This window comes from Hypanus sabinus, chromosome 20 (assembly GCF_030144855.1).
Source record: "Hypanus sabinus isolate sHypSab1 chromosome 20, sHypSab1.hap1, whole genome shotgun sequence".
NCBI lineage: Eukaryota > Metazoa > Chordata > Chondrichthyes > Myliobatiformes > Dasyatidae > Hypanus > Hypanus sabinus.
Window position 1 is genome coordinate 26,934,079 of NC_082725.1, and position 23,318 is coordinate 26,957,396.

General features: G+C 43.2%; 1 protein-coding gene across 3 annotated transcripts in view; it reads left to right on the top strand.

Annotated features, from left to right (window-relative positions):
• LOC132378383 (cadherin-12-like) overlaps positions 1 to 23,318 on the top strand; it is a 401,775-nt gene that overhangs the window by 367,588 nt on the left and 10,869 nt on the right. For all 3 annotated transcript variants that reach the window (XM_059945256.1, XM_059945257.1, XM_059945259.1), the window contains one exon: positions 9,938 to 10,055. In XM_059945256.1, coding sequence (XP_059801239.1) covers positions 9,938 to 10,055 — 118 coding nt within the window. The remainder of the gene's footprint in view (positions 1 to 9,937; positions 10,056 to 23,318) is intronic.

The window sequence follows — 23,318 nt, forward strand, 5'->3', positions numbered from 1 at the left end:
GCCTGATCTTTCCAGTGCTCACTAACGCATGCTCCAGTTTCTCCTCGGGTCTTGTAGTTGAGGTCTTGAAGAATTGAATGCTTCAATGTACCTCAATATGCACCAAAGTAAGCTTCACCAATAAAGAAAGTTGATTTAAGATGCTTCCTTCCAAGACTAAATAGCATGCACTGTTGAATCCTTACAGAGAAAAATAAAACTGCACTTCTTCCAAAAATAGAAATAGTCACTTGAAGCACCAGTAATATTATTCTTTTCTTGAGTAGTGAGATGCTGAAGAAAGAAAAAAAAACTTCTTGCTCCATATATGCTGACATTATCAAAGATCACAGCTCTCTAGTTCAACCCATAGTGATTGAAATTGCCATGGGGAATTATATCCCCTTATTTTCTCATGATAAGTGTTCCAGTAGCAAGTGATATTGCTCCTGCAATGTTTAGTGATGTCAGCAGCAATGAATTTTCAATTGTCTTCTGGGCTTGCAAGATTCCTTGAAAAACAGTTAAAAAAAAGATTATTTTTGGCAGAGGGATGTTGAACTCCGGAAGACTGAAATGCTGAAGATGAGAAATAAACAGTACCAGAACCAGTAATGATGAGTATCTTCCAAGGCTGCAGATCGATATTTCAATCGGCTGGAAAGCTGAACAGGGCAATGGGAAATGGAACTTACGTCTGATAAGTGTGAGATGCTGGTGTGGGGTTGTCTGATAAGGCTAAGGTGCACATTATCAGTGATAGGGCTCATGAAGTATTAAGGAGCTAAAGAACTTTGGAGTGCAAGTTCAAAGATCACAGTTGGTGGCAGTACAAGTAGATAGGTGGTGAAGAAGGCATGAAGTTACTTAACTTCATTAATTGAGATGTAGGGCAGAAGAATGGGAATGTGTTAGTACAACTTTATAAAATGTTGTTTAGGCTGTGATCTGAATATTGTGTGCTGATCATATTGCCTGACTATGGGAGATAATGGCCTGAAAAAGGGTAAAGGTATTCACCATGATATTTTATGAGATGAAATACTTCAGTCATGAAACTAGATAGATTGAGTTTATTTTCTTTGGAGAAACAAGGCTTTGGTGGATCCTGACACAAAGTTATAGAAGGTGCAGATAAGGCTGTTAGTAAGAAGCTAATTCAAATGGCAGCAGTGTTTAAAGACAAGAGAGTTAAGGTGAGCAGCAAGAAGTTTAAAAGGGTTCTGAAGAAGATTTTTTTTCACCTAGAGGCTGCTTGTAATATGGAACACAAGGCCTATGAGGGCAGTGGGGGCAGATACTCTCACTAGAGTTAAGAAGCATCCTGTTAGCACTTGGATTGCCGAAGCATGTTAAGGTGGTAATTGGGATTACTGTGGATGAGGGGTTTTCAACCTGTGTTCCATGGACTCCTCGGTAAATAGTAGGGGGCTACGGCATTAAAGGGTTGGAACCCCTGCTAGAGGCACACTTGTATTTGGTGTGCTGTTATGATTCTTTTACTCTCAACAGAGCAAGATTTCACAGAAAAGGAATTATCCCGACATGTGTTCAATCCCTTGAATTTGATGTTATCCTTTCTTTTAAAGATCATTTGGACATTATCATACTTGGCAATTGAGTGTTTTGCAGAAAGTAATTTGTCAATAAATTGATAAAAATGAAGATGTAAGTATATATCATATTTAATAATGTATACAGGATATTACTGAAGGACTGTAATAGTTAAATATTCAATCATCAGATAGGTTTCTTTCTTATAGTTTTGCACTTTGTAAACTGAACCTGGAAATTTTGCTAGAGATTCCCGATCTCCTGCAATAACTCATAGTGGGAGATTAACAGAAATGAAAGAAAAATGGACATTTGTTTTCACTCACGCTTGTGTTGAGACTGGAGAATAGGAAGTAGCTTGTTGCCAGGCAACTGACAAGTGTGAGCCTTGATAGCTACATTGGCGGATACCTGGAGCACTTCAAGTGAAACATGGTGTACAACACAGCATTTTATAAAATATACAGCTACATTTCTGCCATTTCTTCACCATTATGCTTATAAGCATCATAAGGCTCAGTGACTCGGAAATCACTGTTTACCTCCTACATGTCAGCAAAAAAGCTGAATATATGTCTGCCTGCTCAGATATTCATTACATCTGCCTGTCATGTGATTGTTATCATCCCATTCTCATACATTCCTGGGTGGCAATATGGCAAACCGTCCATTATTCCTTTTAAAGGCATTGTGAGTCACATCTGGAAAACCAATTCCACAGATTTAGTATGCACAAATTTAGAGGGCTATTACAACTGTCTATGGTATGACTGCAGGCACTGCAGAAGGAGGCCCTTTTGTCCAATGAGTCAGCATTGACTATCAAACACTGGTAATCCCACACTAATTCCACTTATTCTCCCCACTGTCCCATTGACACCCACTCCCATATTTTGCCAACAACATGAGCATTGATTTTTCTAGCTTTCAGTGATATTTCTCCTTCCCCTTTGTCTCTTATTCCATTCCCTATACAGGCTCCCCTATGGCCTCTCTCTTCTCCTCAACTGCCTGTCATCTCCTTCAAGTGCCCCTCCTCCTTCCCTTTTTCCCCCGGTCTACTTTCCTCTCCTACTGTTCTTCTTCAGCCCTTAACTTTTTCTACCTATCACTTCCCAGCTTCTCACTTCATTCCACTCCCCCACCCACTCACCTTCCCTCACATCTGGCCTTACCAATCACCTCCCAGCTTCTACTCCTGCCCCTCCCCAAATGTACCTTTTCAGAGTTCTTCCCCTGATGAAGGGTCTCAACCCAAAATGTTGACTGTTTATTCCTCTCTGTGACTTGCTGAGTTCTTCCGGCATACTTTAAATGTTGCTTAACACTTTCAGTACAGTTATTCAATACTTCCATAAAAACAAACTGTAATTTGAGAGTTACCTGCAATGCAAATGATTGATGCTCCAACATTTGATGATGGCAATGAAAACCAAAACATCTACAGATGCCGGCAACCTGAAATTTAAACAAAGTAAATGCTGGAATCACTCAGCAGATTAGGTTGCATCTGAAGAAAGAAAAAATAGAGTTAACTTTTCAAGTTGAAAGACCTGAATTGTTAATTCTGTTTCTCTTCTACACATGCAGCCTTACAAGCTGAGAATTACCAGCATTTCCTGTTTTTACATCCATCTTCAATCAATAATGGCAGATGGTAATCCAAAGTAACATTCCTCTCCAGTTCGGGTAATGCAGAGTGATGTTCTTCTCCTTTGATGGTAATGCAGAATAACATCCCTCTCCAGTGATGGTTACCCACAATACTGTTCCCTGCAGTTCAAAGATTCAAGGTACATTTGATATCAATATCTGCAGTATACAACTCTGAGAATCATCTTCCCACAGACATCCACAAAGCAAAAAAAAAGGATCCCATTCAAAGAAAAACATCAACCTCCCCCACACACATCAAAAAAAAAATCACACCAACAGCAATAAAAAACAATCGAAACACACTAATCCACAAAAGGCATACTTGGTTCACCCAAATTCTTAAGTATATAAGAACATAAGAAATAGGAGCAGGAGTAGGCCCTCTTGCTCATTGCACCTTCTCCGGCATTCAATATGATCATGGCTGACTTATCTCTACCTACTTGCCTTTTCCTCATAACCCTTAATTCCCCATCTCTGCAAAAATCTATCTAAACTTGTCATAATTGTATTTACTGAGGTAGCCTCCACTGCTTCATTGGGCAGAGAATTCCACAGATTTATCTCTGGGAAAAGCAGTTCTTCCTCATCTCCACCCTAAATCTACTCCACCAAATCTTAAGGTTATGGCCCCTACTCCTAGTCTCACCTATCAGTGGAAACAACTATCCTGCCTCTATCTTATCTGTCCCTTTCATAATTTTATATATTTCTATAAGATCTCCTTTCATTCTTCTGAATTCCAGTGAGTACAGCCCCAGGCGACTCAATCTCTTCTCATAGTCTAACCCCCTCATCTCTGGAATTAACCTGGTGAACCTCCTCTGCACACCCTCCAAATCCAGTATATTCTTCCTCAACTAAGGAGTCCAAAACTGTTTGCAGTACTCCAGGTGTGGCCTCACCAGTACCCTGTGCAGTTGCAGCATAAACTCCCTGCTCTTAAATTCAATCCCTGAAGGTCAACATCCCACTTGCCTTCTTGATAGCCTGCTGCACCTGTAAACCAACCTTTTGTGATTCATGCACAAGTTTAGTTCAATCTAGCTCTGTGTCATTCATTGTCTGCAAGCTGCCCTGATCAAAATCACACAAAATAGCGATAAGAAAAGGAGTGACCAGAGACCAGAAACATTATAATATGAATTAAAGAGTCCAATCCACAAACTATACTGATTAAACCTTGCCCAAGACCCCAGACTCTGGGCATCATCCTCAGACAGCATCAAGGGAGTGAGAGAGAGATCATTCGAACACAGGGGCCTTCCTCTGGGGGGCAACGAGTAATAATCCAAACTACTCCATCACCCTCCTAAATCTGCATGTGTATTCCACTGTACACGTTTTGCAGTCAATGATGGTAATCCGGGGTACTTTTCCTCTACAGGCCATTGTGACAGAGCTATCCATAATGATAAGATAGTCTTTTGAGAGGGTGAAGAAAAAGTTTACCAGGATTTGGCCAGATTGGAGTCTATTACGTATAAAGATAGGTTGGATACACTTGGACTGTTTTCTCTGGAGCCTCAGAGGCCAAGGGGGTAGAAATTTATGAAGCTATGAGAGGCAGATAGATTAGATAGACAGTCTTTTCCCACAGTGGAAAGATAAAATAGATTTAATGCCTACTGCTCAATAAAATGGAACGCAAAATATTTGTAGAGATGGAGTACTTTGCCATCTTACCTGACAATGCACTGGACTCAACGAGAATGGTGCTAATTATGAAGATGCAGAAAATAAAAGAAAGTGTATCTTCATGATTTAAACAATGTCCTGTTTGCTTCTTTTAGTAAATGAAGAGAAATACAGTATGTCAAGTGACTTAACGATGGCTGTCTTTGTGGTTCAGCAAGGTTAAGTGAGCGGAAGTGGGTACTTTACTAGCATAGGCAAGTTTATGTCTTTTTGGAATCACACTTGAGAAGGTGGTGGTGAGTTATCTTTGTGAACCACTAAAGACCTCCAAATGAATGTAATTTAGCAATACTATGTGTGCAGAACTCCAGCATTTGATTCAGTGAGATACTTCCATATCAAAATAATATGCATTGTGTTGGGGAATATAGGTTTAGAAAGTGGAATCTGACTTTCCATGATTCTTCTAGGAGACTGAGGTACTGCTTTTGGTGCTTTTGAAGAAACTTTGAGGAGGAGGATTTAGGTTACTACAGTTAACCTTGCAGAAGGTGAACACAGGTGAAGGGAATGAACACTTAGAGTTAACCAGGCTGCTCTATGCTGGAAGATGCTGAACTTCAGAGTATAGTTGGAATTGCATTCATCCAGCAATGTGGAAAGCTTTCCATTATGCATGAGAGAAAAACAAAAACAAGTTCCTTTATCATCAGATTGCTGAGAATCTTTCCTTTCATTCCCTTTGATCTGTATTTTGATGAGGATACAACACCATGTTCAATTATATTTGTGCATTAAACTGAAGGACAATTATTCTTATCTGGCAGTACTGGTTAAACAAAAATAAGTATTGGTGACAAGTGCTCACAGACTAAATGCCCTTCAGTAATATCAAAACCAGAGGTACAATTAGCAAGTCACTCTAATGAGATGTTTAATTCAACATGCACTAAACCTGCTTGTCACCTGTTAATGCTTCATGTCCCTCCCAATTCCCTTGTTATATAAGACCATGAGACCACAAGATATAGGAACAGAATTAGGCCATTTCATCCATTGTCTGCCATTTCTTCATGCCTGATCCAATTTTCCTCTTAGTGCCAATCTCCAGCCTTTTCCCTGTATGTCTTCATGCCCTGACCAATCAAGAATCTATCAACCTTTGCCTTACATATACATAAAGACATGGCCTCTAAAACTGCCTGTGGCAAAGATTTCCACAGATTCACCACCCTCTGGCAAAAGAAATTCCTCCTCATCTCCTTTCTTAAAGAAAGCCCCTCTCTTCTGAGGCTGTGTCCTCGGGTCTTAGACACATCCAGCATAGGAAACAACCCTTCCACATCTGCTCTATCAAGGCCTTTCACCTTTCAATAGGTTTCAATTAGGTCATCTCTTCATTCCTCTGAATTCTAGTGACTACAGGCCCAGAGCCATCAGACGCTCTTCATATGACACACCATTAAGTCCTGGAATAATTTTCTCGTATCTCGTTTGAAACCTCTCCAGTTTCAGCACATCCATTCCAACATAATGGACCAAAAACTGCTCACAATTCTCCAAGGCAAGTCTCGCCAGTACTTTATAAAGTGTCAACATTACATGCTTCTTTTCAAATTTCAGTCCTCTTGAAATGAATGCTAACACTACATTTGCCTTTCTCACCACAGACTCAACCTGCAAATTAACCTTTAGGTTAGGGAATACTGCACAAGGACTCCCAAATCCCTCTGCATCTCATTTTTTTTGTAATTTCTCTCCACTTAGAAAATAGTCAAACCTTTCATTTCTTCTACCACTGTGCATGTCCAGTCACTTGCCAACACTGTATTCCATCTGCCACTTCTTTGCCTATTCTCCTAATCTGTCTAAGTCCTTTAGTAGCCTCTCTATTTCCTCAAAACTACCTGTCCCTCCACCTACCTTCATTTTGGTTGCAAACTTTGCAACAAAGCCATCAATTTTATCATTCAAATCATTGACTTATAAGGTAAAAAGAATCGATCCCAACACAGACCACTGTGGAACACCACAAGTTATGGTAGCCAACCTGTCTTCTGGAACCATTGCAGAATCTAGTGATTCCTGAAAGATCATTACTAATGCCTCCACAATCTCTTCTGCCACTACTTTCAGAACGCTGGGCTGGGTGACTTATCTTCCTTCAAGCATTTCAGTTTTCCAAGAAACTTCTCTCTTGTAATTGTAACTTCACACACTTCATGACCCACAACACTTGGAACTTCCACCATTCTGCTAGTGCCTTCCAAAGTGAAGAATGATGCAAAATAAATATTCAGACATCCGACATTTTGTTGTCCCTCGTTAATACCTCTCCCACATCATTTTCCAGTGGTCTGATACCCAATCTTGCCTCTCTTTTACACTTCATGTATTTGAAGAAACTTCCGGTATATTCTTTAATATTATTCTCAAGCTTACTTTTGCTTTCGATCTTTACGTTCCTAATCACTTTTTAGATGCCTTCTGTTGGTTTTTAAAAGCTCCCGATGAGATGTATATATCATGTGCCTTCTGAATTGCTCTGCCATCAACTTTGCCCGTGTTCTGTTCCAATCAATTCTCTCCTGCCTCTGCAATTCCCTTTACTCCACTGTAATATTGCTATATCTGTCTTTAGCTACTCCTAGTCAGATTTCAGGGTGAATTCAGTCATATCATGATCACTTGTTCCTGAGACTTCTTTTGCCTTAAGCTCTCTCAATTCCAGTTCATTGTACAACATCCAATCCAGAATAGCTGAGCCCGTAGTGGGTTCAACCAGGAGTTGCTCCAGAAAGCCATCTTGTAGGCTTTCTCAAAAATCCCCCTCCTGGAATCTCACACCAACCTGATTTTTCCAATCTATCTGCATATTGAAATTCCTTATTACTGTTGTAACACTGCCCTGTTGGCATGCATTTTCTATCTCCCATTGTAATTTGTAGGCTACATCTGTACTATTGTTTGGAGGGGGAGGTCTGTATTCAACTACCATCAGGGTCTTTTCCCTCGCAGTTCGTTAGATCTATCCACAATGACTCAAAACACCTTCCAATCCTTTGTCACCTCTTTCTAATGTTTTGATTTCATTTTTTACCAACAGAGAAATTTCACGCCTCTGCCATCCTGCCTGTGCTTCTGATACAATGTGTATCCTTGGACATTAAGCTCCCTGCTATAATCATCTCTCAGACATGATTCAGTGATGCCTACAACATAATATCTTCCAGTCTGGAACTGTGCTATAAGTTCAGTTACCTTATTCTGCATACTATGCCCATTCAAATATAACACCTCCAGTCCTGTGTTCACCCTTTTTGATTTTGTCCACCTCTTACATTGTAACTCATCATGTTGACTGCAACATTGCCCTCTCAACAGCCTTTCCTCACTACACATTGCCTCTTCTTGTAAACCACCTACTTTATCTTCAGCACTATCACCTGCCTTTCCCATGATACTTTTTGCATTGAATTATAGACAGCTCAGGACGCTAGTTGCAATATGCTCAACCTTTTGATTCTTAATCTGGTCTGTGGCTTCCCAACATCTTCCTCCACAACCTCTCCACCAGCTGTTCTGGCACTCTGATTCCCATCGCCCTGCAACTCTAGTTTAAACTCTAGTTAATGCAGCATTAACAAACCTCCCTGCTAATATATTACTCCACCTCCAGTTCAGGTGCAAATTGTCCCTTCTGTACAGGTCCCACTTTCTCCAGAAAAGAGCCCAATGATCCACGAATTTTATGCCCTCCCTCCTACACCAACACCTTAGGAACATCTAATCTTCCTGTTCCTGGTTCACTAGCATGTGACAGGGGTAGCAATCCTGAGATTACAACCCTGGAGGTCTTGCCCTTTAACTTAGCACCTAACTCCCTGAACTCTCTGTCACTTGTTCAACCCACACCATTGGTACTTAAGTAGACCACGACCTCTGGCTGTTCACCCTCTCACTTAAGAATGCAGAGGACTCAGTCCAAGATATCTGGGGCCCTAGCACCCATGAGGCAACATATCATCTGGAAATCTCAATCTTGCCCACAGAAACTCCTGTCTATTCCTCTAACTAACAAATCTCCTTTCACCACAATATGCTTTTTCTTCCCTCTTCTCTTTTGAATCATAGAGCTGGACTCAGTGCCAGAGTCCTGACCACTGTGATTTTCCTCTGTTAGGTCAAACCTCTGCCCTTATTTCCCACCCCCAATCAGTATCCAAAGTGATATACCTGTTGTTGAGGGGTTAGCCCCAGGGGTACTCTGCACTGGCTCCTTACCCTCTTTCCTTCTTGACTGTCACCCAATTTCCTGTGCCCTGCACCTTGGGTGTAACTACCTTTCTATATATCTATCTCCCCTTCAGCCCCTTGAGCGACCTGGACCTCATCCAATTCCAGCTTCAACTCCTTTATGCAGAGTGTTAAAAGCTGGATCCATTTCTCACAGTTGTAATCATCAGGGACACTGCAAGTCTCCCTACCTTCCTGCATCCCATTAGAGGAGCGTTTCACTATCCTGCCTGGCTTCCCTACTATCATAGCTGAGCAGATATAAAGAAGGAAAGGGGGTAAAAGAACTTAACCTTGATCTTAAACACAGAATTGTTTAAGGTGCAGAAGGACATTTGAGATGACATTGATAACTTTGAACACATTTGTCAGGCGTATGCAGAAAATTGAGTAAATACTGTTAAGAAGTGCAGTGTCTCATAAACTACCCAGCCACCCTGTCAAGTCCCATAATCTGTGTCAGCGTTGGTGGGCCCCATGTTGGCCTATCAGCCACCTTAGAATGCACTGACCTGCAGTGGATCAAGTTAACCTCAATCTCATTAGGCTGCCTGAGAAGAATGCTTTGTTAAATTACCCTAGATGATGAACATTTTATTGTGCCTTATCATGGCTTTCCTTTGAACTAAAGCAGTCCTGTTTGAAGACATCAGGATAAACCTTCAGAACCCTGACAACATGGCAATTCTTTGTTGACTATTCAGTCAGGAGCCTGTTACTTGTTTACATAGAAACAGGTGTATGCAGCTCCTGTTTGTTGCTTGGGGATGAAATTTATACTAAATTAACTATGATCTTGCTGTGATTCTTTCAGGTAATTATGACAATCAGCGCTGAGGACAAAGACCTGCCACCCACTGCTCCACAATTTCACTTCAGGCTGTCACCCGAGGACGATACAAATCCAAACTTCACCATTCAAGACAATGGAAGTAAGATATGCTTTCTATTCTATCTCCTCTCTTTCTTCAAAAGTGACAGGCAATTTCCTGCAGAATTCTCTTCAACCTAATTATTTAAAGCCATTTTGTGTCATGTACTTGACTAGTCATAGCAATACAAATAACTATTCTTTCAAAATTCTGACAGGCTTTACTTGTGTAATCATCTCGCCACAATTCAATTCCTTTACAAGCAAATTTTGGAGCTATAGATACTTGAAAAATTTTCCTCACTTTCTTTGTGCAGAAACTGTTGCTACAGAAAATATTGTTTATGTATTATTTCTCCAATGCAATGGTTGCTACACTTCCAAAAGTCTTAGTTAATCATACAATGCTTTGGACTACACAGATACCATGATGGCAATATCAAAACAGAAATATTGTGTTTGCAAGTCTTTGTTTTCATTTACTCCTACCATACGATAATACAGTTTTTGATGGATTTTCTCAAGATATGTCATGCACTTAAAATTATATTATTTAATGTTGCTTCTGAAAACTGAGAATAGATTCGTAAACACAAAGAAATCTGCACATGCTAGAAATTCAAGCAACACACACAAAATGCTGGTGGAACACAGCAGACCAGGCAGCATCTACATAGGAAGAAGTACAGTCGACGTTTCCCTGACGAAGGGTCTCGGCCCGAAACGTCGACTGTACTTCTTCCTATAGATGCAGCCTGGCCTGCTGCGTTCCACCAGCATTTTGTGTGCGTTGCTGAGAGTAGATTATTTATTTATCTGGACAGCATGGTAGCATAGCGGTCAGCGCAGTCACTTTAAAGCACCAGTAATCACTGAATAGAGTTTGATTCCCACTGCTATCTGTAATGAGTTTACCTTCTTCCTCTGACTCTAGGTGTTCCACTTTCCTCACACATTACAGAGATGTACGGTTAGGGTTAGGGTTAGTGAGATGTAGGTATACTATGTCGGCACTGAATGTTTGGGGACTGCCACTGACAAAATCCTTTTTGATTTCATTTGAGACACATGAGACATTTCACTGTATGTTTTGAATTGTATTGACTTTATTTCTTACATCCTTCGCATACATGAGGATTTAAAATCTTTATATTATGTCCCTGTCTAAATGTGCAATGTGCAATTTATAGTAATTTGTAATAAACAGCATGCCCAATAGGACAGTCAACATAGCATAGAAATACAATTCGATCTGCGTGAATTAATCAATTTGATGGGCTGGTGGAAGAAACTATCCCCGGAGCCCATTGGTCCTGGCTTTTATGTGGTACTGTAGCAGTGTGCTACACACAGCGCTGGAATAACGACACGCAGATGGTGAGTTGCAGTTGCTTAAAAGATTTATTCAAACTTCGCGACCTCGCTTTTAAGCCTTCCTGTTTCCATCCTCCCCGGGCAGGAATGCTGTAGGGGGCGCATAGTCACAGTCCTTTCCCACGGTTTGAGTCAGTCCACATGAAAACCTCCTCTTTCCCCCCATGTCTAGCACGAATTTGGACCTGCTGTTCCTGATCACCTTAAACAGTCCCTAGTAGGGCCACTGTAGTGCTGCCCGATGTCCGCCCCGTCGTACAAAAACAAACTTACCGTGCTGTAGGTCTTTGGGTACGCAGGTCGGGCTCTGTCCATGCTGTGAAGTGGGTATGGGGGCCAGGTTACCGAACCTCTCACCTAGTCTGTCCAGGACTGCTGCGGGTTCTTCCTCTTGCCCCCTTGGGGCTCGTATGAACTCTCCTGTGATGACCAGGGGTGCGCCGTAAACACCAACTCAGCCGACGAGGTGTGCAGATCCTCTTTGGGCGCCGTGTGGAATTCGAGCAGGACCCAGGGAAGATCGTCTGCCCAGTTAGGCCCTTTCAGTCGGGCCCTGAGAGCTGACTTCAGGTGACGTTGGAAACGCTCCACTAGTCCGTTCGACTGTGGGTGGTAGACAGTTGTGTGGTGTAGCTGTGACCCCAAAAGGCTGGCCACAGCCAACCACAGGCTGGAAGTGAACTGGGCGCCTCTGTCAGAGGTAATGTGGGCCGGTACACCAAAGCGTGATACCGAGGTTGCAATCAGTGCTCAGGCGCAGGATTCGGAGGTGGTGTCGTTGAGCGGGACTGCCTCTGGCCATCTTGTGAACCGGTCCATGATAGTCAGGAGGTGCCGTACTCCTCGCAACACTGGCAGGGGGCCCACAATATCCACATAAATGTGGTCAAAATCCCGGCAGGTGGGGTGGAACTGCTGCGGCAGGGCTTTGGTGTGCCGCTGTACCTTGGCTGTTTGGCACTACATGCACATTTTGGCCCATTCACTGACCAGCTTGCGGAGTCCATGCCAAACGAACCTGTTGGAGACCATCCAGACTGTTGTCCTGATGGAGGGGTGCGCTAAGTTGTGAATGGAGTCAAAAACTCGTCACTGCCAGGCTGCTGGGACAATAGGACAAGGTTGGCCGGTAGCTACGTCACACAGTAGGGTCCTCTCATCTGGGCCTACGGAGACTGCAAACAGGAGACTGCAGTTCTGTAACTAGGGATCTCATCATCTGCCTGCTGCACCTCCGCCAGTGCTGCATAGTCCACCCCCTGGGACAGGGCCTGGATGGTAAATCTGGATTGTGCATCTGCCACGACGTTGTCCTTTCCCGAGACATGCCGGGTGTCCGTCATGTATTTGGAGATGTAGGACAGATGTCGCTGCTGTCGGGACGACCAGGGATCGGACGCCTTTGTGAACGCAAAGCTAAGCAGCTTGTGGTCTGTGAATGCGGTGAAGGGCCTACCTTCTAGGAAGTACCTGAAATGCTGGATTGCCAGGTATAGTGCCAACAGTTCCCAGTCGAAAGCACTGTATTTGAGTTCGGTTGGTCGTAGGTGTTTGCTGAAGAACGCCAGGGGTTGCCAGCGACCTTCAATGAGTTGTTCCAGCACTCCACCGACTGCTGTGTTGGATGCGTCCACTGTGAGGGCAATAGGGACATCTGTTCTGGGGTGCACTAGCATCGCAGCATTTGCCAAGGTTTCTTTGGTTTTAATGAAAGCGGCTGCAGCCTCTTTGTCCCAGGTAATGTCCTTGCCCTTCCCCAACATCAGGGTGAACAGGGGGTGCATGATTCGGGCTGCTGAGGGGAGGAAGCAGTGGTAGAAATTCACCATACCCACGAATTCCTGCAGGCCTTTGAGTGTGTTGGGTCAGGGGAAGTGGTGGACCGTGTAATCCTGTGGCCCAGGAAGTCGATGGTGTCGAGTCTGAATTGGCATTTGGCCGGGTTGATTGTTAGACTGTATTCACTCATTCGGGCGTAGAGTTGATGGAGGTGGGACAGATGCTCCTGACGACTACTGCTGGCTATGAGGATGTCATGCAAATAGATGAATGCAAAGTCCAGGTCGCGTCCCACTACGTCCATGAGCATTCTTTAGGCCAAACGGCATTCGGAGGAATTCAAAAAGACTGAATGGAGTGATGAGTGCTGTTTTGGGAATGTCATCTGGATGCGTCGGGATTTGATGGTATCCCCGGACGAGGTCTACCTTGGAAAAGATCCATGCACTGTGCAGGTTTGCCGCAAAGTCCTGAATGTGCGGCACAGGATAGCGGTCCGGTGTTGTAGCCTCATTCAGTCTGCGGTAGTTCCCGCATGGTCTCCAGCCCCCTGTTGCTTTGGGCACCAGGTGCAGGGGGGAGGCCCATGGGCTGTCGGACCGCTGGATGATCCCCAATTGCTCCATCCTCTTGAACTCCTCCTTCGCCAGTCGGAGCTTGTCCGAGGGAAGCCTTCGAGCACAGCCGTGGAGGGGTGGTCCCTGGGTCGGGATGTGGTGCTGTACGCCATGTCTGGGTATGGCTGCCATGAACTGCGGTGCCAGAACTGATGGGAAGTCCGCCAGGACTCTGGTGAATTCGTTGTCGGACTGCATGATGGAGTCCAGGTGTGGGGCTGGCAACTTGGCTTCTCCCAGTGAGAACGTTTGAAAAGTCTTGGCGTGGACCAGTCTCTTCCTTTGCGGGTTGACCAACAGGCTGTGAGCTCGCAAAAAATCCACCCCCAGGAGTGAAGTCCCAAATGAACTGGCTGGAGCTGAACTACAGCCGCACCGTACGGGTACCGTAGGTCCTTACTGTGCTGCCATTTGCGGCCCTCAGGCTGGGTCCCAGTTCACTGTTGTGTGTGTCGTAACTCGTCAGAAGTAAGATGCTGATCTTGGCTCCGGTGTCGACCAAAAAGCAGCGTCCCGACTGTTTGTCCTAGCTTTGAATGCTGTGTATTTGGCATCCTCTGGGGGCGACTGTATGAACTCCTCCACCTGGGCGGCTGTCTTCTGGTCGAGGGAGCTCACCACGTAGTAGTAACATGTGGCATCCGAGGTTATCTGCTGAATGTGGAATTGGGCTTCTGCCTGCTGGAACCATAGGTGAGGTCGCAGCGTCCAGAAACTTGGCAGTTTTAATGAAACTGCATGAACAGATGCAGCGTCGTTCATCTTCGCTCCAAGTACCATTTGGGCTGTCGGGGTCACCAATTGTAGCGGTGTGCTACACACGGCGTTGGAATAACGACACGCAGACAGTGAGTTGCAGTTGCGTAAAAGATTTATTCAAACTTCGCGATCTCGCTTTTAAGCCTTCCTGTTTCCGTCCTCCCCAGGCAGGAATGCTGTAGTGACTTGGTGCGTTTAGGGTGACTTGGGTCCCTAATGATCCTTTGGGATCTTTTTATGCACCTGTCTCAGTAAATGTCCTGAATAGTGGGAAGTTCACATCTACAGATGCGCTGTAAGTACAGTTCCAATACCAGGCAATGAGACAGGCAGTCAGGATGCTCTCAATTGTGCCCCTGTAGAAAGTCCTTAGGACTTGGTGATCCATACCAAACTTCTTCAACCGCTTGAGGTGAAAGAGGCGCTGTTGTGCTTTTTTCACACAGCCGGTGTGTACAGACCACAGGAGATATTCAGAGATGTGTATGCCGAGGAACTTAAAACTGTTCACCCTCTCAACATCAGATCCACTGATGATAATAGATGTGAGCCTGTCTCTATTCATCACGTAGTCCACAACCAGCTCCCTTGTTTTTGCAATATTGAAGGAGAGGTTGTTTTCTTGACGCAACTGTGTCAGGGTGATGACTTCTTCTCTGTAGGCTGCCTCATTATTATTTGAGATAAGGCCAAATAATGTAGTATCGTCAGCAAATTTGATTAGTAGTTTGGAGCTGTGGGTGGCAACACAGTCAGGGGTATACAGGAAGTAAATAAGGGGGCTTAGGACACAGCCATGAGGGCCACCTACATTAAGGGTCAGAGGGGCAGAGGTGAGTGATCCCACTCTTACCACATGCCAGCAATCTAACAGGAAATTCAGCAAAAGGCAAGGTGAAGGCTGGGGTCATGATGTACATGTGACAATGAAGCAGATCCTTATTTATTTACCTTTCATATGAGCATACAAGAAAGATGGCATTGTTGGGGGTTGCTTGATAGCCAGCATTGCCTGTTATGAGGCATGTTTCTCTGTCCCCCTCCTTGCTCACTTTTCCTGTACTTATGTCTGCTGAATGAACTAATAGTTGCTATTAGATACTTAATCTATTGAAAATTATTTGACCACATTGTACTGTAAATCAATTGGCGGTCATTGTTTTCTGTTCTGCAAATTTCAGATAAACCGCTATGGTTCCTTTATAACCTGACTATGTATTCTGGTTATTATAGCTTTGTTAAAGTACTTCACAGTTGAAACTGTATGATGCTGTTACGTACCCCGTAACTGGGTGTCTTACCAGCATAGAAGTGTCCATTGGAGTCTGGTGATGCTATTTTCAACCGTATTTATTTGTAAAAATATACAAAACAATATCAATGCAAATACACAGATAATATGCGTTAGCAATACTAAACCTAAAAGTGCAGGTATAATAATAATCAATAATAAAACAAGCTCTATCTTTGTCTAGGGGATAATGAATTGTCAGCTGGAAAAATAATGTTCAGTTCAGTTCATGCAGGCTGCGGTAGTTGTCGGTTGATGTGTTGCAATTGTTGGAGAGAGAGAGATGAGAGAAAGAGAGCGCGCAAACAGTAACAGCTATGGTCTTTGCCAACCTTCCTTTATGATTTCAATCCGTCGATGTGTCGTTGTTGTGGCCATTCGAGTGTGACCCCTCTGTCCTTTAGCTAGACCGTTCTTCCATGGTGGACTCGTCACCCAGGCAAGGGTGGACACACACACCAGCCCCCACCGGTCTCGCTATAAACAAGGTTAAAATTTACCGACCCTTCGTTCGGTCTCCGATGTCCCACACTGTCTCGTGGGTTTCTGCTGCTCACTAGCGTTTCTCCTGGTGCGTCTGAGGAGTGTCACCCTAGACCTCAATTTTATCCCCACTCACGGGGTCTCAGGTGTCAATCAGGTTTGAATGACTTAACCAATCAAACCAGCCCACTCTGGCTGTTCCCTGAGGGATTTCAATGAATAGAGCAGTACCAAGTAAACAATCCTTCTCCAAAAGACAACAGCAGTAAATCTCCACTTTTGTCAGTAGGAGACGTTCCACCTTGTGTACCTCCCAGCCTTGTCTCTCTCTCTCATTCTCTTTCATGAGCTGTTATCAATAACAACTGCCCTGGCAGATTTCCTATTGTTTCCCTTACTTCCTTGTTAGCAGCATCGAAATAGTAGCGATTTGCGATTCTCCAAAAATGGGGGCATGGGCCACTCTGCACCCTTCTGCCCATCAGAGTTGTTCATCCTTCGTAATAATGCAAAGTTAGTAAGGCCTAAAGTAATACAACATTCATTAACATATCTGACAGAACAATTGTATATAGAAAGAGGTTTATTGCTAATATGAAACCATGTGATTGGAACTGTTTCCTGTTGATGACCATAAAACCATAATATATGGGACCAGAATTAGGACATTTGGCCCATTGAGTCTTTGCCACCATTTCATCATGCCTGATGTATTTTTCAATGTTGCCTCAATGTTGTGCCTTCCCACCTCTGTATTTCTTCATGCCCTGACCAATAAAGAATTTATTGGTCAGGTTGCCAACAACAATGAATTCCACAGATTTACTACTCTCTTGCTAAATAAATTCTTTTTCATTTCCTTTCCCCTCTATTCAGAGGCCGTGTCCTCTCGTCTTAGACACTTCCATCAGAGGAATCATCCTCTCCACATCCACACTATCAAGGTTTTTCACCATTCAATAGGTTTCAACTAGGTCGCCCCTCATTCTTCTGAATTCCAGTGAATGCAGGCCCAGAGCCAACCATCACATGCTCTTTATATGACAAACCACTCAATCCTGGAATTATTTTTTAGGAACTGCCTTTGAATGCTCTCCAATTTCAGCACATCCTTTCTAAGATAAAGGGCCCAAAACTGCTCACAGTACTCCAGGTGAGGCCTCACCAGTTTTTTTTTAATAAAGCCTCAACTTTACATGTTTGCTTTTATATTCTAATCCTCTTGAAATGAATGCTAACTTTACATTTGCCTTCCTCACACAAATTCAACCTCCAAAATAACCCTTAAGGAATCCTGCACAAGGATCCCCAGATCCCCTTGTGCCTCAGGTTTTGTATTTCCTCTTCATGTGATAAAGAGTGGACCCTTTCATTTCCTCTATCAGAGTGTATGACCATACTCTTCCTGTCACTGTATTCCTTCTGCCACTCCTTTGCCCATTCTCCTAATCTCTCTGTACTTATGTAGCCTTCCTATTTCCTCAAAACTACCTGCCCTCCACCTATCTTCATATTGTCTGCAAACTTTGAAATATGGTACATTTGCAATCTTCACACACAGTTCCCATAGCCTGCAAACATAGGAATCTATTTGAAATAAAGTTGTCCAAACATACTGCAGAATGCACTCCTTCACTTTCTACTGAAGAAGAAGGTGCAGGATATCAAATGCCTCAGGAACTTGCCGGAGGGAGACAGCTCTGCTTTTATACTGCAACCTCTCCTGTGGAGGCATTGTTAGAAGGACCAGTGACAAGGCTGTGGAAAGGTCCATGAAAGTCTCATCTGTCTCAGCAGGGGCAAGAGAAACATGAAAAGAAGAGCAGGAGTAGCCCATTCGGGCCTTTGAGCCTGTTCAGTGCTTCAATAAAATCATGGCTGAATATCTCTCTCAATATTATAATACTGCTTTCTCTTCATTCCCTTTAATGCCATTTTATTCAAAACAATGATCTTCTTAAATAAGGTTCATCACTTTCTGATTGAAGAAATTTCACCTTTAAATTTTAGTTCAAAATGTCTTATTCTCAAACCTGAGATGGTGACCCTCATGCAGTATACAGCATTCTGCCAGAGGAAATCAGGTGAAGCTTTTGTGGCACTTCCTCTGTGACAAATATATCTTATGTAGATAAGGAGGGCAAAACAGCATTGAATATTCCAGGTGTGGTCTCATCAGGATCCTCTATAATTGTAGTAAGACATTATTTGCTCCTCTACTCAAAATCTTTTGTCAACATGGTATTAGCATTTTAATTGATTGCTGCACATTTGATTTCAATTACCTGTATACAAGAACACTGAAGTGTCTTTGTACATTGACAATTCCCCATCTAACGCGCAGCATAAATTATAGGCCAGCATTCTGCATTTCATACCAAAATGTTGGATAACTTAGGAATCTGTGCGTGCAAACTCTAGCAAGCTGGTTGTTAAGCATTTATTTACAGTATCTCATGTATTTATCATTCAGTTCTTCACCCTCCAACCCCAGCAAGCACTTTCCATTCCCCCAAAATGAAGTCTTACACCATTTTCTATAGATAGCATATTAACAAGATGTTAGTCCTGAAGAGGGAAACTTCTGTACTTCAAGTAAACTGTGAGTAGGTCTGAAGTATTAGTACTGGATAGAAATGTTTTTGCCAGTTTCCCATCTGCTTTTCACTTCAGCAGTAAGTATGTCCCAACAGATTTTTGAAATTTAACTTCCATATCCCTATGTCATCAATTAGAAGAGAAAATCTCTACGTAAGTTGAATTGCACTGCCTCTAATCTATTCTAGAGATATCGATAACATGTACTTCAAAGATAGAATGCATTGTGCTGATGTAATTGTTTAGTGCATTTACTCAATCAACTGAGGATGAATTTTTGAGTAATTCAGTTTGACCCACTGGCAAATCTATTGTGGATTAGCATTAAAACTCATCAATAGCTTTTCTATAAAATTTTACCTTTTCATTAACGGGTCAGTCAAATTCAGAGATATTTTATTAATGAATGGAAGTTGCAGGATCAAGTATTAAACATACCATACATGGATTTCTACAATACAAATAGGAATTTTGCAATTATATCTCCAAACTAACACATACAACATGCTGGAGAAACCCAGATGGTCTGACAATTCAAAATTGAATTAACTGTCAATGTTTTGGACCAAGGACCCTTATCAGGACTGGAAAGAAGAGGAAGAAGCCAGAGTAAGAAAGTGGGGGAGTGGAAAGAGTACAAGTTAGAAGGTCATAGCTGAAGCCAGGTGAGGGGGAAGGAAGGTGGGGTGGGAAGGGTGAAGAAGTAAGAAGCTGAGAGGTGATAGGTGGATTAAGCTGGAGAAAAAGGAATATGATAGGAGAGGAAAGTAGACCTTTGAAAAAAGGGAAGGAGAAGGGGCACCATAAGACCATAACACAAAGGTGCAGAAGTTGGCCATTTGGCCCATCAAGTCTGCTCCACCATTTTATCTTGAGCTGATCCATTCTCCCATTTAGTCCCACTCTCCACCTTCTCACCATAACTTTTGATGCCCTGGCTACACAGATACCTATCAATCTCTGCCTTAAGTACACCCAATGACTTGACCCCCACTGCCACCCGTGACCACCCTCTGGCTAAAAACATTTCTTTGCAACTCTGTTCTGAATGAGTGCCCTTCAAACCTTAAGTCATGCCCTCTTGTACTAGACTCCCCCACCATGTAAAACAACTTTGCCACATACACTCTGTCCATGCCTTTCAACATTCGAAATGTTTCTATGAGGTACCCCCTCATTCTTCTAAACTCCAAGGAGTACAGTCTAAGATCAGTCAAACGTTCCTCATATGTAAACCCTCTCATTCCTGGAATTATTCTAGTGAATCTTCTCTGAACCCTCTCCAATGTCAGCACACCCTTTCTTAAATAAAGAGCCTAAAACTGCACACAGTATTCCAAGTGAGGTCTTACCAGTGACTTATCGAGCTGCAACATCACATCCCTGCTCTTATACTCTATTCCTCTAGAAATGAATGCCAACATTGCATTCGCCTTCTTCACCACCGACTCAACCTGGAGGTTAACCTTAAGGGTATCCTGCATGAGGACTCCCAAGTCCTGTTGCATCTCAGAACTTTGAATTCTCTCCCCATTTAAATAATAGTCTGCCCATTTATTTTCTTTTCCAGAACATCAGAAATGTCCTTCTTCTTCAAAGAATGGTGTTTCCCTTCCTCCAGCCTCACACACGTCTCCTCCATTTCCCAGACAGGAAGGAGTGATAAGCGGTTGAGGAGAAAGGAAGAGATAAAATGGGAGCCAGAGTGGGGACTGGAAGCAGAGGGGAAGGGAAAATCTAACAAAATTTAGAGAAGTAATTTCTCATGCTAGTTGGCATAAATTGATGGTTCCTCTGTAGAGATCGTAAAGAGAACCAAATTTCTTGGTGTTCACTTGACGGAGAACCTCACCTGATCCCTCAACACCAGCAACATAGCAAAGAAAGCCCAGCAGCATCTCTACTTTTTGCAAAGGCTGAGGAAAGTCCATCTCCCACCCCCCATCCTCATCACATTCTACAGGGGTTGTACTGAGAGCATCCTGAGCAGCTGCATCACTGCCTGGTTCGGAAATTGCACCATCTCGGATCGCAAGACCCTGCAGCGGATAGTGAGGTCAGCTGAGAAGATTATCGGGGTCTCTCTCCCAGCCATCACGGATATTTACACTACACACTGCATCCACAAAGGAAACAGCATTATGAGGGACCCCATACACCCCTCATACAATCTCTTCTCCCTCCTGCCATCTGGGAAAAGGCTCTGAAGCATTTGGGCTGTCACGATCAGACTGTGTAACAGTTCCTTCCCCCAAGCTATCAGACTCCTCAATGCCTGAAGCCTGGACTGACACCTTGCCCTACTGTCCTGTTTATTATTTATTGTAAATGCTTGCACTTTTTTTGTGCATTTATGCAGTCCTGGGTAGGTCTGCAGTTTAGTGTAGCTTTCTCTGTGTTGTTTTTTTTTTATTACCTAGTTCAGTCTAGTTTTTTGTACTGTGTCATGTAACACCATGGTCCTGAAAAACGTTGTCTTGTTTTTACTATGTACTGTACCAGCAGTTATGGTCAAAATGACAATAAAATTGACTTGACTTGACTTGGTTGGAAGCTACCCAGAATATGAGGTTTTTTTTCCCTCCCAATAGAGAGTATCCTTATCAAGGCTGAAGAAGAGGCATGGACTGACATGTTGGAATGGGACTATAGATGGGCATCAAAATTGTTGGCCACTGGGCAATCCTCTTTTTTGTGCTTGGAGCAAGGGGCTTGATAAAGCGGTATTCAAATCTACATCAGATTCATCAATATAGAAGTCCTGTATCGGAGCATCAGATAGAGTAGTTAACACCGACAGATTTGCAGGTAAAATGTTGCCTCCTCTGAAAGGAATCTTTGGGACCCTGACTATAGATGAGGAAGAGATAGATGGGCAGTTGTAGCACTTTCTCTGCTTTTAGGCATAAGTGCCAAGAGGGAGATTAGCAGGGAGAGCCAAGGGAAACACAGAAGGAGAAATCCCTGTGGAAAGTGGAGATTCATGGGGAGGTAAAGATATGTTTGGTAGTATGATCCCTTTGAAGATGGTGCAGGTTGTGAGAAATGATTTGCTTCATGCAGAGACTCAAGTGGTGGGAGCTGCAGACAAGAGAAACGCTATCCCTTTTAAGATGGTGGGAAGAGAGGGTGAGGGTGGACGTCTGGGAAACGGAGGAGATGTGTGCGAGGCTGGAGGAAGAGGAACACCATTCTCTGAAGAAGGACATTTCTGATGTTCTGGAAAAGAAAGCCTCATCCTTGGAATAGATGCGGCAGAGACAAAGGAACTGAGACCACAGGAATGACCTTTTTACAGGTGACAGAGTGGGAAGAGGTATAGTCAAAGTAGCCATGGGAGATTTATGAAAGATTTTGTGTCTTTTTTCTGTTCTTTGCAATGCTGAACCTCTTTTCAAAAATGAGTGCATCAACAGTCAGAATCCTTTGAGCTAAATATTTGGAGAGACCTCAAAGCTCCAGTACTCAGATTGTGGTCAATCTGACCTCAGGAGGTGTCTGCATGCCAGTTGCACATTCTCCTTGTGATGTGTAGATTTCCTTAGGGCGCTCTAGTTTCCTCCCACATGCCAAAGCCATGATGATTAATAACTTCTTTCTTTTGAGTTGCTGTTTGAAGATGGTGGCTTGAGAATTGATGGTAATGGGGTGATTTGTTGTGAGGAAGACATTTGGAATGGGAGGAGTTGATAGGGATGTGAGGGAAAGATCAGTCACAGTAGCTGCTCATCCTGGTTTTGGTTAACTGAAGGGCCAATTACAATGTTGGAAGTATCTGAAACTAATATTCAGTGAGAAAGCCTGAAGAGTTACAAATATATGCAGGTCCTCCAGTTTATCCCAGGATTCTAGTCCTGTGAACCGTTCATAGTTCAGACTGAATTGAATTGAATGATCTTTATTGTCATTATACATAGGTACAATGAAACTCTGTTTGGCTTCGTCTCAGGCAATCAAACAAAGCGGCAGATAAAAACAAGACAGTAATAGAAAAACAGTATTAAATAGATAAGTAGCAGAAAATAAGTTGCAGCAGCACAAAATATCACAGTAATGCACAAAGTGCCGTTAGTGCAAGTATTTGAGTCCTTGTGTGTGCTCACAGTTTCAGTCATTGTTCTGTGGGAGTGGTGTGATGGAGGCCACAGTTCTTGGGTAGAAGCTGTTCCTCAGTCTATTTGTTCTGGCTTTTAGTGTCCTGAACATTTTGCTGGACGACAGTGGGTCAAACAGGGAGTGGCCGGGGTGTGTGATGTCTCTGGTTATGCTGATTGATTTCCTCCTGAGTCTGCTGGAATAGATGGTATCCAGTCCTGGGAGCTCCATCCTGACAATTCACTGGGCCGCCTTCACCACACGATGCAGGTCTTGTCATTCAGCGGCTGTGCAGCTGGCATACCACACGGTGGTGCTATTGGTCAGG